The 15,877-nt window shown below is 28.9% G+C and overlaps 2 protein-coding genes across 3 annotated transcripts in view; both read right to left on the bottom strand.

Annotated features, from left to right (window-relative positions):
- The window catches only part of LOC100574293 (protein PFC0760c-like), a 21,957-nt gene extending 17,285 nt beyond the window's left edge, over window positions 1-4,672 (bottom strand). The window contains exons 1-3 of the mRNA XM_008190226.3: window positions 4,477-4,672; window positions 3,778-3,807; window positions 1,943-1,972 (exon numbers count right to left, since the gene is read on the bottom strand). Of these exons, the coding sequence (XP_008188448.2) occupies window positions 1,943-1,972; window positions 3,778-3,807; window positions 4,477-4,530 (114 nt within the window). The 5' untranslated portion in view covers window positions 4,531-4,672. The remainder of the gene's footprint in view (window positions 1-1,942; window positions 1,973-3,777; window positions 3,808-4,476) is intronic.
- A 2,739-nt stretch (window positions 4,673-7,411) lies between these two features.
- Window positions 7,412-13,549, bottom strand: LOC100161801 (serine/arginine-rich splicing factor 7). 2 transcript variants are annotated; one of them, XR_511204.3, is made up of 6 exons: window positions 13,171-13,549; window positions 11,480-11,714; window positions 11,005-11,184; window positions 10,486-10,831; window positions 8,172-8,325; window positions 7,412-8,079 (listed from the first exon to the last, which is right to left on the bottom strand). XR_511204.3 is itself a non-coding variant. In XM_001952361.5 (5 exons), the coding sequence occupies exons 2-4, from the start codon at window positions 11,698-11,700 to the stop codon at window positions 8,181-8,183; spliced, it is 546 nt and encodes a 181-aa protein (XP_001952396.1). In that variant the 5' UTR covers window positions 11,701-11,714; window positions 13,171-13,543; the 3' UTR covers window positions 7,412-8,079; window positions 8,172-8,180. The 2 variants fall into 2 exon arrangements, 1 of the variants encoding a protein (XP_001952396.1); XM_001952361.5 differs by lacking the exon at window positions 10,486-10,831 and having other exon boundaries at window positions 13,171-13,543.
- Between the last annotated feature and the right edge of the window lie 2,328 nt (window positions 13,550-15,877).

Raw genomic sequence — 15,877 nt, 5'->3', positions numbered from 1 at the left:
CCCCACAGACCTGCAGTCTTGGGTAAAATACTTTTGAAAAGTACCTATTTGGAATAAATACTCGAATACTTATGAAAAAATAGTATTCCGAATATGTATTCGAATACTTGATAAATATAATATTCCGAATAAAGTATTTTGAATACTATAAAAGTATTCCGAGTACTTAAAATTGTTTTGATAAATATATGAAAAGATAACAGTTATAATCGAAGAGTGGAAATGCAAAAGGTGGTATTGCCAAAAACTAAAATGTTGCATAAGTTTATTTATATGTAAAAAATAAAAAGTAAACGATTGATAGTGTCAAAATAAATCTACCTAAATTGTAAACATTGTTTTTATAATAATTTAAAAATATCGTGTCAGACCAAAACGTGGTATTGCAGGTTTTGAAAAGGTAATAGCAATATCACGTTTTAAAGTTGTTCCTATTTCTGCTGATGCAAAACGCATTATCGGCGGCAATACCACGTTTTGAAGAAAAATGTAATATTGGTAATACCATGTTTTGCAATTATATCAAGTATGCTCAAATACTAATAACATGGGCAATAATACGTTTTGCTTTGACGTTAAATGTGGCAATATTCCGTTATGTATTGAACATCAGTTTTAAAAACAATTTTATTCACAAAAGTAATCGATACAATTTAATTCTGACTGCAAAATCGAACTCCTCACATTTTTTCCCATAAAAATCGATGTTTAACTCGATTTTTGAAATTTTGGCAATACTATACGTTTTGCATTTTAACCCTTCAATTTTGATATTGTATGATATGAATAGATATTATTGATTTCAAATTTCCAACTCATAAAATATAAATTTTGTATTTTTGTTTTAAATCAAATGCAAGGGAATAACATGCAAATCAAACAATTTAATTTCAATACTATAAAAGTATTCCGAATAAAGTATTCAGAATACATCACAAAATACTTTTGGAAATAGTATTCTAAAAGTATTTGGAATACTTAAAAAGTATTCAGAATACAGTATTCGGAATACTACTCAAGACTGCGGACCTGTGTAACATAAACTATTCCAGCACCCCCTAAATTCACACCCAATGTGCGCCTATGATAAGTAGTTGTATACAAATATGTTATCAATTAAAATAAAAACTAGGAAAAATTCGATAAACAAAATATTTGAACATATTTGGTTTTTTTAAAAGCATTGTAATTTGTAATACTTTCTCTGGCAAGTTGTTGTAGTTGCAATAGCCGAGAATATATAATGGATGTGTTGATTAATTAATAAATAAATTACATTTTTGAAACTCATTTTATTATTTTAACAGCTATGAATCTGTGATTCTTTTTGATGCCAAACCTTACCTAAAAGCAGTAATCACTAAACAATTTAGTTCTTAGGACTTAGCCGACTTAGGTACTACATAAGAATAATTCGAGTTATTAGATCCTGAGCGAAGCGATGTATGCATTGTCGCATTGATTTTACAAAGACGTATGGGTTTTTATTTGTTGTGTGTCAACTTAGTATAACTGAATATTGGGTAATGGGAAGGGTCTTATTACTCATATTTGATTGAACTGAACAACGAAAAAATAATGTACGTTTCTTACTTTATACAAAGTTATGCCCTACTGTAGCACGCCTTTAAACCTTTAAGGTATGTACGAAATTGTAGTGGCGTCACCTAGCCACCCTGGACTATTCTAACTAACCTAAAATACCTATTACTTACGACAATATTTTAATATTGATATTATTTCTCCAAGAAATGGTTATTATTTCAACTAGGTATCTAAAATTGAAACCTATTATTATTATCTATCAGTGGTTATCTGTAATTATCTAAACGTTTTAAATCACTGAAAATTAATAGAATTTTTTTACGTTAATTATTCAGAACCCTATCATATTTAAAACCAATAATAATTTAAAAAAAATGTATATCATGTGGTATATTACCGTTTTCAATTGACCTTTTATAGCACTTCCCTAAAAATCAAAACAATAAGAGTATTATATTTTATATTTTTATATAATATTAGTAAACACAATTCTCATAATTTCAAAATAACATAAGAGTTGGTACATATAGGTAATATAATAAGTGATGTAGCTAGATACACAATTTGTTTCAGTCAATAAGTTGCGAACAAAACTATACCTCATTCCACAAGACTTTGTTCTTACATATTTTCATATATTAAAATTATTAACTTTATTTCAAATTAAATAAAAAAATATTATTTTAATTTACCTCGTAGGTAGATTTGTAATTATGTTGTATGAATGTATGATATACAATATTGTTAAATGTATCATTTAATAAAAAATACGGCCTATAGTAATTATAGGCGCAACTAGACCTTAAAGTTAGGTAGAAGGTGGCTTCAGCCCTAGCATTTTTTTTAATTAGTAAATTATTAATAAAACGTATAGGGGCTTATGAAATTCTGAGGGGGCTGAAGCCCACCCAAGCCCCCCCCCCCCCCACCAGTTACGGTTATGATAATAATAATAAATATATTTGATGACAATATTATTGTGATTATAAAGTAATTTATTTTACTACATTATAGTGAGTATACAACAGTTAAATTTGTGTTTGCCCTTTCCTTTCCGCCCCCCTGGAACGACTCTGCCACTAGGTATACAGTTTAACACTTTAATAAAGTTCAACTATTTTATTATCAAATATGGTACGATGTAAATATTACATCTTTTGAATTCAATAACTTTATATAGATACCTATAATAGGTAGTAGGTACCTACTAATCTTATGTGTTAAAATTAAATAAACACAAATCTAACTTGAAGCTACCTATAAGTATAAAGCTCCATCACTCCCAATATATTATAAGACATGGTATTTAATATTTATGTTACTATGAATGTCCGCAATTATTGGTGAGTGCTGACAATCACCTAGTGAATGGCGACATACACCTTCTAAATTGGTGAATGTTGAAAAATTAAAATAATATAAACATATACTAGTGGATGTTGACATTTATGTTAGGATTTTGGTTAATGTTGACATAGGTTACGTATTCGCACATAATATTATAGTAAAGGACTATAGTCTATAGACAATAATATAAAATAGAAACGATATATTGAGTTATAAATATTAATAATTAGTTTTGTTAACTATAATTATTATTATTATTAAACAATATTATACCTGTATTATGAATTTAAATTATGATTATCTTGCAATACAAAATTGATTATTTTTTTGCTACTTATTGCAACATGACAAACTGGCATGACATTAATTTGAATTTGCCAACATTTCTACAACCACACTTTTTTGTGGTGCACTTTGTTTTGCAATTTCGTCGTGTAGGTATATACCCTTGCCCACCGGTTGATGCATTTGATGCAATTGATGCAAAAGCTTGTTATTTAGCTATATGTATAGCTTCATTTGCTAATTATTAAATAATATTGGCATTGCCAACATTCACCAATATCATTATATAAATGTCGACATTCACTAGTAAATGTTTAAAAACAGTACACATTTAATCAATATGCCAACATTCACCAATGACTTTGGTGTATGGCGACATTAAACGGTGACTGTCGGGACTCACCAATAAAATGGCGTACATTCACAGTAACATTTAGGTACATTGATTAATTACAGCTGTAATTAATCAATGATATATGTACACGGAGATTATAGTTAATACATATTATATTATTAATAAACAATAATAATAATATGTAACTTCCAAATTAGTGATTTATCTTGAAAATATATCTTAAGCAATAATAAGTAGGTACTCACCGATTTGCCCACCGGGGCTGTGTAGTATACCTGCACAATAAAACATGTACACATTACACATGTTATATAACAGTCAATAATTTTGTACATTATGGAAGACATTCCCGCCAGAATATTTCCATCCTATTGATAGTTTTCCCGCCTGGATATACCCCTCCCCCAACCATGGGGCATTTTCAACCTCGAAATGAAAAAAGTCTTCAAATGAAACAAATTTATATTGGATTTTTTCGATTCAAATTAAATAAATGGAAAATATAAGAATAAGATGCTTGGAAATTATTCTATACAACTCGTACAAACACTCCATCCAAATTTCCACCACATAATTGGAATATAATAGGTATGTGTTATAAGTTATAACATTTAACTAAGAATTGGACGTACAAATAATGTTCGTAAAAGGTGATTTTAGAATATTCTATAATATTGTTATTTGATTTTATTAATTTTATGTAAATGAACAGTTAATGGCATTAAAAATTCTAACACTCCGATAATTTATACAAACCAAACATTCGAGTATTCATATAGGTCTTCAAAAGAAAATATTTTTAATTTTAATTTTAACAATATTATTTATCCCGTTTTTCAATTTATATAATATGCTGACCAATTGCATAACAGTATGCTTATATTTTATTTTTTTTCTGAGGAAAAATGTCTGGGCAGAAATTTCCTAAAAATGTCTTTACTTACGTGATTCTGATATATTATAATGATGGTATATAATATAATGGTCCATGTTCGCATTTTTTCGTTTAATGTTGGTTATATTTAAAAATTAAAACCAATACAGATCGTTCATAGAAGTAAGAAGTATACTTACAGCATACCGAAACGCGGTGACGGTAGTTCGTTGTTTGCACAATTGGTCGAATCAAAGACTTGACACTGATTTCATGTCAACTGTGTACATTACCTTCGCGGTACCTGTACTACTCGCGATAAACGATATTATAAACGTCAATATTAAAAATACATACGTTAAAAAACAACAACAATGCATATTATTTATATAGGTTTACGCATGTTTAATCTAAAATAGTTACATACAATATGTATTATTGTAACACATTTTGGTAACGGCGGGATAATAATATTATATTGTAAAGGCAGTACCTTATTATAATACAGGGTCAAGGGTCTAGATTATCAGAAAAGCGATAGACAGTTGTTTTAGATGTAATTTTCATCGTGGAAAATTTAAAATGCATACTGTTTTAACATTTTATGTTTCCCTATCAAGTTTGTCGGTGACAATAAACACTATAAACTGTAATTAGGTACCTACTGTTTTTTTGAAAAAAACAGTAACATTTAATTTTATTTCATATCCCGAATCAGAACACTTTTCTAAAAATATCGATGTTGGTTGGTACACTAGTACTCTACAATTATTATTAAGTAAGTAGTAGGTACCTATTTAGGTAAGTACTAAGTACCTAGGTACTATATTACCTAATATTTATTATTGTTATTAACTATTTAACTATTTAAAGTATGGATGAGCATTTACAAAGAACTTGCCGCTGATCCAAAAAAAACCCAAAAAGACTACAAGTGAGAACGAATTTACGTGCAACATTGCCATATAATTTATTTGGCTATTCAAAGATTCAGTAATATACCTATACGGCTATCGGGCTATACCTAAAATAAATAAGTAGTTTCTGGGTTATTAAAATAAAATATTAAAATGTTTATAGTTTATACTAAGGATAATAATCCTTAAACATGGTTTTACATAAATACAAACAATATGTAATATTAGATGTAGTATTTTGATTAGGTACCTACTTTACAAATTATTTATATTGATAGATCAATAGTAGGTACCCTAATTATTAGTATATGGGGTGCTTATCACAAATTCGGTTTCATCACACAATTTCGAGAACAGTGAACACCTAGTTATTTTTTGAATACAGATTTCTATCTGTGTTATTCGAATCGTCCTATAAAGTATTTATGTATAGGTACCCAAGAATGCAATATTACTATTACATAACTAACGGTTTGTAACTGGAAATATGAACAGACAAAAAATGCATCTCGTCAGATGACACTGAATAATTGTCAATAAAAAAATTAAACATTGTATTTACATAGATATAGTAAATACCTACCAACTCATGCATGATGTAAAATATGGTTGTCATAAAACAGTAAATATTAAAATATCGAACGTGATAGGTAGGTAATTATATAATATAGGTCTGGTGTCACCACAGTACTCCAACGTAACACTAGAATAGGTTTATATTATAAAGGGCCTTGGATTAAAGAACTATTTGTTCGCTTGGGTCTAATAAATTTAGTTATCTGGAACAGTGGAACTATATATTAGGACTTAGGAGTATCTGTGTCAGCACTGTTAGGACACTAGGTGAGGATAAAAGAAAATATTTGTATGATCCACAAATAAGGGAAAAGGTTTGAAAGTGTGATGTGATACAATGCCATTAATTATCACTTATATTATGTATAGGTACACTGTACGTCTGTAACTACTGCAGCATATCATTGGTTTTATTATATAATTATATACCTATGTAATAACCAGAACACTGAACTAACAACTAGAAAACATCATATTACGTGGAATCATCCAAATTTAGATGATAATTTATAATTTAATATAGGTATCTAATACATTTTAGTTATAAGCAGTGTTGGCCATTGGGAATAGATAATTAAAATATTATCTAGATAAACATAATATATTATTGATGTATAGAAATGTATTTAGATAAACATATTATATAGTAGATACAAATTCCTAAAGTATCTAGATAAAGTAGATAATAAAAAAAAGCATTTTTTTCTACTTGACATAAGCTATGCAGTGGCTTAGCCAGGAATTTCCTAAGGTAAGGAGGGGGACCACTAGATTAAATACCATATATATATATACTATATAGCCTTGACTGTATACTACACAAACCAAGGGGGTTGACCGGGCCCCTCGAATTCCCTAAATTATATGCCAATGGAACAATGAGTAAAACGATTTACCAATATTTTTTCACGCAATTCATCTTCTCCTTTAAAAATCAAAAACCATGATCTGTGTTACATGTAACATAATATTATTTTTATGTTTTTACTAAGATTCAATAAATATACTTAGGTTATACCCTTATACAGTTAACAAATTTAGGAAGTATTTCTCAACCAAATGACATTCCACAATAGATATTTTACAAAAATTTAAAATCTTTAGGATTATTTTCTGCAATCTACATTATAATATTATACAGAGTAATGATAATTGGTTTGTCTGTTAAGTGAAAACAATTGTTTTGAAATTTTTGTCATTCAATTTTTTTATTGAATATTATATAATATAATATATAATGTTTAGCTGAAAATGTTTAGTGGTAACGCTTCACAAATACACAGGTGCATTACTGCACTGTCTATGTGCGAATTAATTTTTTTATACAAGTACATTTTTCTGAATTACTTGTATAGGTGAATCATGTGTAATCAGTATACACGTTTCATTGTAAGCTTTAATAAATATCGCTGAACAAATATTATACAATGTAAGGTATTAATGAAAATTTCCATAAATAATTAATGAAAAACAGTTTTTAAGAATAGGTAAAAAAAAATATTTAGTCATTTGTTTTGTATACCACACAATTTTATTGAAACGATGATTAAAATGAGTATATCAAGTGATTAAGTTCTAAAATAGTCTTCAATATAAAAACTAGTTGATGATTGTAGCTTTAAATACAACTCAAGCATCTACTTCCAATAACAAAAAAAGTTTGCCATCAATAAAATATTTGTTCAAATGGATTTTATTATATATTAAAAATGTATCTTATTTAATGCATCAATGTAGAAATTGGCTAAAAATAAGAAGATTAAGCGACTAAGTGATTCAAGATTATTTTAAAACACATAAATTGATTAAATTAACATTATTTTAGTCTGAAAGAAATTATGTTTGATCCATTTTTTTTTTGATTTCCTTAAATATTATTTAAATACAAAAATATGTAAAGTATATGTACAATACATTTGGTGCAAAAACAAAAACACAACTAATTGAAAAAGAAATAATAATAACTTGCAAACAATATTTTTATACTGAGAAATTTTAATATTTACTATTATACAGTTCTAACTAAAAAAAAAGTAAAATACAATTTATAAGATATTTAAAATCTTAAATCAAAAATATTATAGTAGATAGGTCTCAGTAGTTAAGTCGTCTGTATTTGATCCATGCAAATTAGCGTAACATCCATGATTCAAGATGTAGCTTTAATACAAAATTACAGCCTGTAAAGTTTTTTTTTTTAGTTTCTAAGTTATAATTTTTGAGACATTAAACATAATTTATAAATATTAACCATTAACCATGTTATACTTACATATTCTTCTTATCGACTGCGAGATCTTGACTTGGAAACTGAACGACCAGTTAATGCAGACCTTGAACGGGAACGTGAAGGAGATCTGGAACCTGAACGAGAACGACGACTACGGCTGTATGACCGTGAGCGAGACCGAGAAGGAGTATAAGACCTTTTTACATAACACAAAATGATTAGCTACATAATAAATAATTATATTAAAGTATGATTAAGTTCCCCAAAGTATTATTATACTTAATATTTTAAACATATTATGAAGTATATAGAATATTTTATAACCAAAAAAAGTGAAAATAAAAAGTTATGATTTTATTAATAGTTTAAGTATATATTCAAGAAATAATATTAAATAACCAACTTTCTAGATTGTTGGTAAGAATTCAGTCTTCAAGCATTTTATAAAACATTTGCAAATTTTAATAAACTAAGATTTTATTTAATTGGTAATTTAAATGTTATTACCAAATTTATAATTTTCTAAAATGTTAGATAAAAAAAAAAAATATTTTTATATTGATGCAAGTTTTATAAAATTATAAATTATGACTTATGTGGGTGAGAAACGCTAACATTAATATTAGAACTCAATATCAGAATAACCAGTAATAATTGGTGATCCGTACATCTTTTTCGTGTGCAGTATTTAACATAAATATTAATTAACAGAAAAGTATGCAAAATTAAATTGTTTATAATTTGATTTATTGGATTTAAGTTGTACAGTACAATTTACTATTATTTACACCAAATATTATTTTTTTCAAATCTTAAAAATCGCTTTTAGGTATTTTACAAATACAATACACATATGATTTTATCTTTCACATAAGTAATAAATTAAAATTATGCTCTACAGTTCCAAAACAATAATTATATTATATCTCTACAATAGTTTATGTAATAAATTAATAAATAATCATTAAAATCAGAAGTGGTGAATCTAAATTTAATTTACTACTAGAGATAAAAATATATATTTAATTGTAAGTTAATATACATACTTTTATGAAACACTATATTGTTATAAAATGTATGAAAAGAATCTTTGAATGGTTGCACTATTTGTCTGTTTATGAATATTAAAATTGGATATAATAACAACAAAAATAAATTATTTACAGGAAATATTTAAAAATTTTTTTTTCAAAGGATTTTTTAAAAATTCACCCAATATTATTTTTATTGATGCTTTAGTAATTTATTGATAATAAATGTATATATCAAGAAAATTTATTTAAGACTCATTTTACTAGTTAAAAACTTTTTAAAACATTTATTGCACAAATTAATTAATAATAGGGTCATTTTTATTAAAAATTGGTCAAATATAAATCAACAAGATAAAATTATTAATATATTTCTGAGAGCTACCACATAAATCATAAATATTAATTTTGTAATTAATTTATCAAGGAAATTTAAATTAGTTGATGTTTTTTTTTTTAAATTTAAATTAAATCATAAAACAAAATGTATAGGTAATATCTATTAATCTTTTCAACTTTAAGAATTAAGAGGACACCACGCCCGCTTGTGTTGTATCAGTGTTACAAAAAACCTACAAAATATACATTTTTATTTTCACAATAATCCATATTTCTATGTTTTTTAAAAAAATAATTAGAATGAATTGACCTGTTATAAAATGTAAATGTAAGATAAGAATATCATCTAGGGCATTTTATTGATATTTTAATTTTGAAGCAATTTACAATAATCTTAATGTTTATAGTAAATTTAAGTTTTCAAATATCAATAAAAACTTCCCAGTTGCCTTTTCTTACTTTCAAATTGTATAAAATATAAAATTTCTCTAATTTAAATAAAAAAATCAAAGTAAAATAGATTATTGCGAACATAAAATTTGGTATGTTGTAAGACGGCAACAACACACGTGGGCATGACATCCTTTTAATATTTTCATTTATATCATTACCACCAAATATATAATTTAAGTCAATAGTTAGTAATAACTAAAATATTTGTATTTTTATATTAATACAACATAAAAAAAAATTTAATTTTAAACTGATAACAGAATTATTTTTTAAAAGTTGCTAATGTTTAATTATATTATTAAGCACACTTAGCATGTATTTTTTAACATTTAAAGTAAAAATCCAATGATTAAAGGTAAATATATTAAATGTTTTTATATGAGATTAATATTAGAAGTATCATATTTTATTTTATGTTTATTATTAATTTAAGGAATTTATAGAATGTAGTATTTAATTAAACAAAACAATATATAATATTTATCCCATTGATCAATAAAATCCAACCTGCTCTTGTGATTCAATTGACTCACATAAAAAAACGAAGTTCAACATTCTCCTAAAATGACACGGTGGTAATGCTATGTAGACAGCCAGTGGCGTTATGTAGATCTAATTTATAACTCTTTCTGTCTCTGAATATCTGTGTACGTTCACCGATAGCTAATTAGAGCATCAGAATAAAAATCATTAGGTTGGTTGGGCTCGATGGGGTTCTAGTGTAGATGAGTACATCGATAAATGCAGACAGACAGATAGTTGCGCCGTAGTCCGACGACTAACACACATTGCTCGTAGTAGAAGATCAAAATATATTATTTTGGTTGAGAGCTCTACGACGATCGACACTACGAGAAGAGACGCTCTCAGCCGAACATCCTACAAAAATGGCCAATTATAGTCATTTTTACAATTCCATTATTTAAATGGTTGTGACAATAATCTACATTACATAATTTATCTTAATGTTCACAAACAGTTGAAGACTTCACCTCAAAAAAATGAAATAGGTGAAGTCATATGTAAAATAATTTGAATAAAAATAAATTTACCTGCGTCGCCCTCCTTTAAAACGTCTACAGTCACGGGCATAATGTCCTCTATCACCACATTCATAACATTTGTCTTCAGGATGGAATGGACGTCCTCGACGAGGTGGGCCTCCCCGATAAGCACCTTTACGTGATCCAGCATTAGACAATTCAACTCGTACTCGTCTACCACAAATGCTCCTAAAATAAGTTTACAATAATAATAATAATAATAAGAGTGAGTACAACATAGAAAATAAAGATATGTTAAATATATTTGAGGCCGCAGTCCCGAAGAGGAAGGCAATTGAGGTTCTTTTATATTGAAAGTTGATACCTACTCGATATACGCATACTTTATTTGGCCTCAATTGTTCCCCTTGATTACTGCTGATAAGACAGTTATGTCATATCCATAATATTTTTATTATTTATGCAGTATAAGGAATAACTACATTTGTCTGACATAACAATTATTAGTTAATTTTTTAATTACCTTCCATCTAAACCTCTAACTGCATCTTCTGCATCTCTTGGATCTTCAAATTCAACAAAAGCAAAACCAGGAGGATTACGGGCAACCCATACATTACGAATTGAACCGTAATATGAAAAAGCATCTTCTAAATCTTGTTTGGATGCAGATGATCCTAAATCACCAACATATATTTTGCAATCTGGATTACCAGAATCCCTGTACCTTGATGACGATGACATATTTTAAATAATATCTGTAACATAAGACACAATTCATTTAAAAAGTTATTACTGGAGATATCACAACTGCGCAAGATAATAAATACATACAAATATTATTCACAAGTTCAAAATTTGAATGAAAGGAAGTAGAAGGATATCTGATCAAAAAAGAAGATAAGGAAAAACTGAGAAAAAGAAGAACTGTTCACAGAAATTTTTGTTATAGAGTATACTTCTCAGAGAAGTAGGGTGAGCTGGGTCGGTCGTGTCAAGAGGAGTTAGAAGGTCCTATTGGCTTGGCCAAAAGATAAAAACTAGACACAAAACACCCTAGGTAACGATGAACAGATAATATCACTAGACTTAACACTATAAGAAGTAGAAAATTGAGAATAATGTAAATAGAAAGTTGGTAGTCAGACAATGGACCTAAATGGCATGTTAAGTCATGAAAAAACTCAAAATTTAACATTCCTAATATGACTACAACTCTGAATAAAACTGTAATACAATTATTAGTTTTAACCCAATTTATTTTATATAATTCCATAAAAATGAACTTTATGTTGAGTTTATGATGATTTAAATCCAGTCTAATATTTAGTCTAAATTCTATGCCTACCAATATATTCGAAGTAGCTTATAAATCAAAATATTTTCTATAAAAAAAAAAAAACTGGTAGTTGGTAGATTAAATATTATTAATTTTTTTATCAAACTTTTATTGTGTAGAAGATTAAGTACCTAATTATACTTTATAGGACTACAGACTGGTGAACAATTGGTATTATTATCTTAATCCAGATTACAAAATGTCTACCTACTTCAAACTAAGAATAAATATAAATGCATAACAATAATACTGATTAATATTAAATTTTATAATGTTTAATGGGTACCATTATTATAGTTATCTAAATGTTTCAATTCATTTTCTCTTCACATAAAGTAGGTAGGTATAATATTATTATCTTTTTTCTTATCTACATTTTACTTATGTGTGTGCACATCATTAAAATGAAACAAGGAAAGACTTCAATGTTACATAAACAGAAGCCAATAATGTTACAATAAGACAAAATCAATAGGTTAAAAATACGGATAAAATAACAAGGTTGTAGAATTTAGTCTCAATTTACAACAAATATTACTTGTTTGATATCCCGGTGGTGCAGTGTTTTCATATTATTATTTATAACAATCAGTAACAAGGACTTACTTGTCCCATTCCCACTACGCTTATAAGAAATAAACGTTTGTTGGGTACAATGGACAAAAACAAAAAAAAAACTAGAATTTTGTAGGAATCTCGAAGGAACACAATAGCAATCTGCCTGAACAGTAGTCGAGAAAGTCACAGCTGCGGCACATCTATACATGCGAACGACAAACAGCTAGATCGTCGGCGACTAGCGACTATAAAACTAGCGAAAATCGACGTCCGTTTAGCACTCAAGTCTGGTCCCGCCGCCATGATTAACGACTTACCTTTAACGATTGACCTGTTGCTGTTAAGTATTAGTTGGCGACCTCGAAGAACTATATGACGGATGCAGTCCGTTTCAGCTTTCCTTTCGGCGTTGTCGTTGAAGAGACGGCTAAGTTCGTCGAACGACGTGTGCAGGTGGACAGGCGGTGTCTTGACGCTTGAGGAGTGTATGCAGTGACTGTCGGTCGGCCACCGGCCCGTGTCAACTGTCAACACTCAGACACTCGGCACTAAACGAATGCTGTTGTTGTTCCGATCAGATTTGAGGTTCGGCTTTGAAGACCGAAAGTCTGAAATCTGAATGGTCAGTGGAAATGCCGGCCGCCGGGAGTGTTATGTTATTGGGTGGCGAGTGAGGGCGGGGAGTCTGGACTCTGGGCGCCATTCGCCATTTTACAGAAATTATGCCTGAATTGCGGGCCCAGTGTGACCGCTAATTTATAGTTTATTGTCGGTGGGTTGGCAACCTGCTGGTGTGAACTCGCCCAAGGTGTACCGTCTACCAATTGATACCGGTAGATAACTGTGATACCGGTGCATGGACCACTATAGTAGGTATAATAGGTATCACTATAACAGGTATCACGATGTAGAGAAGATAATATTCTCTACATCGAGGTAGGTATAGTAGTGGTAGTATAATAGTACTAGTATCTTGGTAGAATATTATAATATCTGTGCCATGGACTCAAAAATACTCAATGTGAATTCAAATCGGATCTATGATAGATAGAGGGCGCGGCTGCCGTACCAGTTAAAACCTTAAGCACAGATATTATAATATAAAGTAGACACTTTATTATTAATTTTATAAGTACTTTATATCTCTGACCTTAGATCATATTATTATACAATTAATATAACCGCTAATTAAGTGATAAATATGATAAATCTGCGACCAGGGTTGGGCATGATACTTAAAAAAAGTATCATGATACATGATACATATTAATACATACATTTAGTGTATCAAGATACAAGATACAAGATGCATGATACGTTTATATTTCCAATCGAATTGTATTAAGTATTAAACGTAAAACGTCTATACACAATTCACTATACAGTCTATACATAATAAATACATAATAATAGTATTTGTAAATAATTATAAAGTCATAATTATATCAAATAATAGAATAAGTCAATAGGTACAGTGTACAAATTACACATTTATAACTAATATATTACACATATAATACAAATTACATCTTAATTAATATTTTTAATATGTAGTTGCTTTATGTGTATACCTAATAAAATGGTTATGAACTTATGGTCAAAAATAAATAAATAAATAAAGTTTAAATTAAATGTTATTTTTATAAATAAAATCTTGTTTACCTTTAAGGAAAATTGACTTTTCAAACATTTTGTCAGATAGATAAGATCTACTGGGTGAGTGCATAAAACTAGCAAATGAAAATAAATGCTCAACGGGAGCAGATGAACACAGACTTGTTATATTTTATAAATATTTTTTTTATAGATGGGTAATTATTTAAACAGTTTAATGATTTGTCATCGTATCGTTAAAATAAGTAATTAATTCAAGTACATTCTGTGATTGCTGTTTATTTTCAACCTGAGAAGAAAATATAACAAAACTGTCTTCAGAATCTACTGGATTCATGGTTACTATACATTCATTAATAATTTTTTCTGTAACATTTATACATAAATTCTGTATTATTTTTTTTTTTGGTGATCACTAATGTAATCTGGAATCCACCTTAGTTTAAAATTTGGATGGAAACATGTTGCTAGAATACCTAGCTTCATTAATTTCAGGATTGCACCTGGACAATATTTTTCGTAAAATTACAATCCGTGACGAAAATATGATCTAATATGGAAAATCGAATGTTTTGGTACTATTCAGTACACATTTTTACAATAACAGTATCTTGTATCTTTTGGCAAAAAAAGATAGGTACATGATACTAGTATAAAATGTATCTTGATACAAGATACAATTGTATTTTTGATACTGCCCAAGCCTGTCTGTGACGAGTACTGACACGCATGTGCAATAGAAATTAGTCCTCTTGGCTCTTGCGATTCGTCCATAACACGATTTACAGTGAACAATCTTAAATCGGGGAACGGAGTGGCCGAGCGGACTAAGGGCCTGTTTTACAATCGTAGAACTAAGGTTAAACCACCGAATTCGGCTGGTAAAATCAGTGGGTTAGGCTTAACCGAGATTTAAACTATGATTGTAAGACAGGCACTTAGGCGTCAGTTGCGACGCGCACCATCGCCAGTTCGAACTCGGCTACGGATGGCATTTTTCTTCGGGCAGTCACAGTGTCCTGAGAGAGAGGCCGCCATCCCCCGGGCATGGCAGATACCTATGTCCTACAGGTGCCCACTTAAAAACTCTGCCAAAACAAACGAACACGTGTTCAAAACCTACAGTACCCTCCCCCACAGTTCCACAGAGTAATGACCTCAGTTGTCAAAGCCTCACCCCCCTCCCCCCCCCCAAAAAAATATTATAAATCGCTTTAGGTATCTTTTTATATATAATTTCGTGCGTTCGTGCATGGGTCACTCAAATTATGAGCGCCTTCTATTTCGATTCTCAACTATAGCCTAAAGGACGCTTAGTGCTAGAATTGCAAATATTTTATAGGCCATGATTAAACATATTGAAAAGGTATTTATTTAAAAATCTAATATAATAGTATAATTATTAATTCC

The sequence above is a fragment of the Acyrthosiphon pisum genome, chromosome A1, assembly GCF_005508785.2.
Source record: "Acyrthosiphon pisum isolate AL4f chromosome A1, pea_aphid_22Mar2018_4r6ur, whole genome shotgun sequence".
Classification (NCBI taxonomy): domain Eukaryota; kingdom Metazoa; phylum Arthropoda; class Insecta; order Hemiptera; family Aphididae; genus Acyrthosiphon; species Acyrthosiphon pisum.
This window is presented reverse-complemented; position numbering and strand designations above follow the sequence as displayed.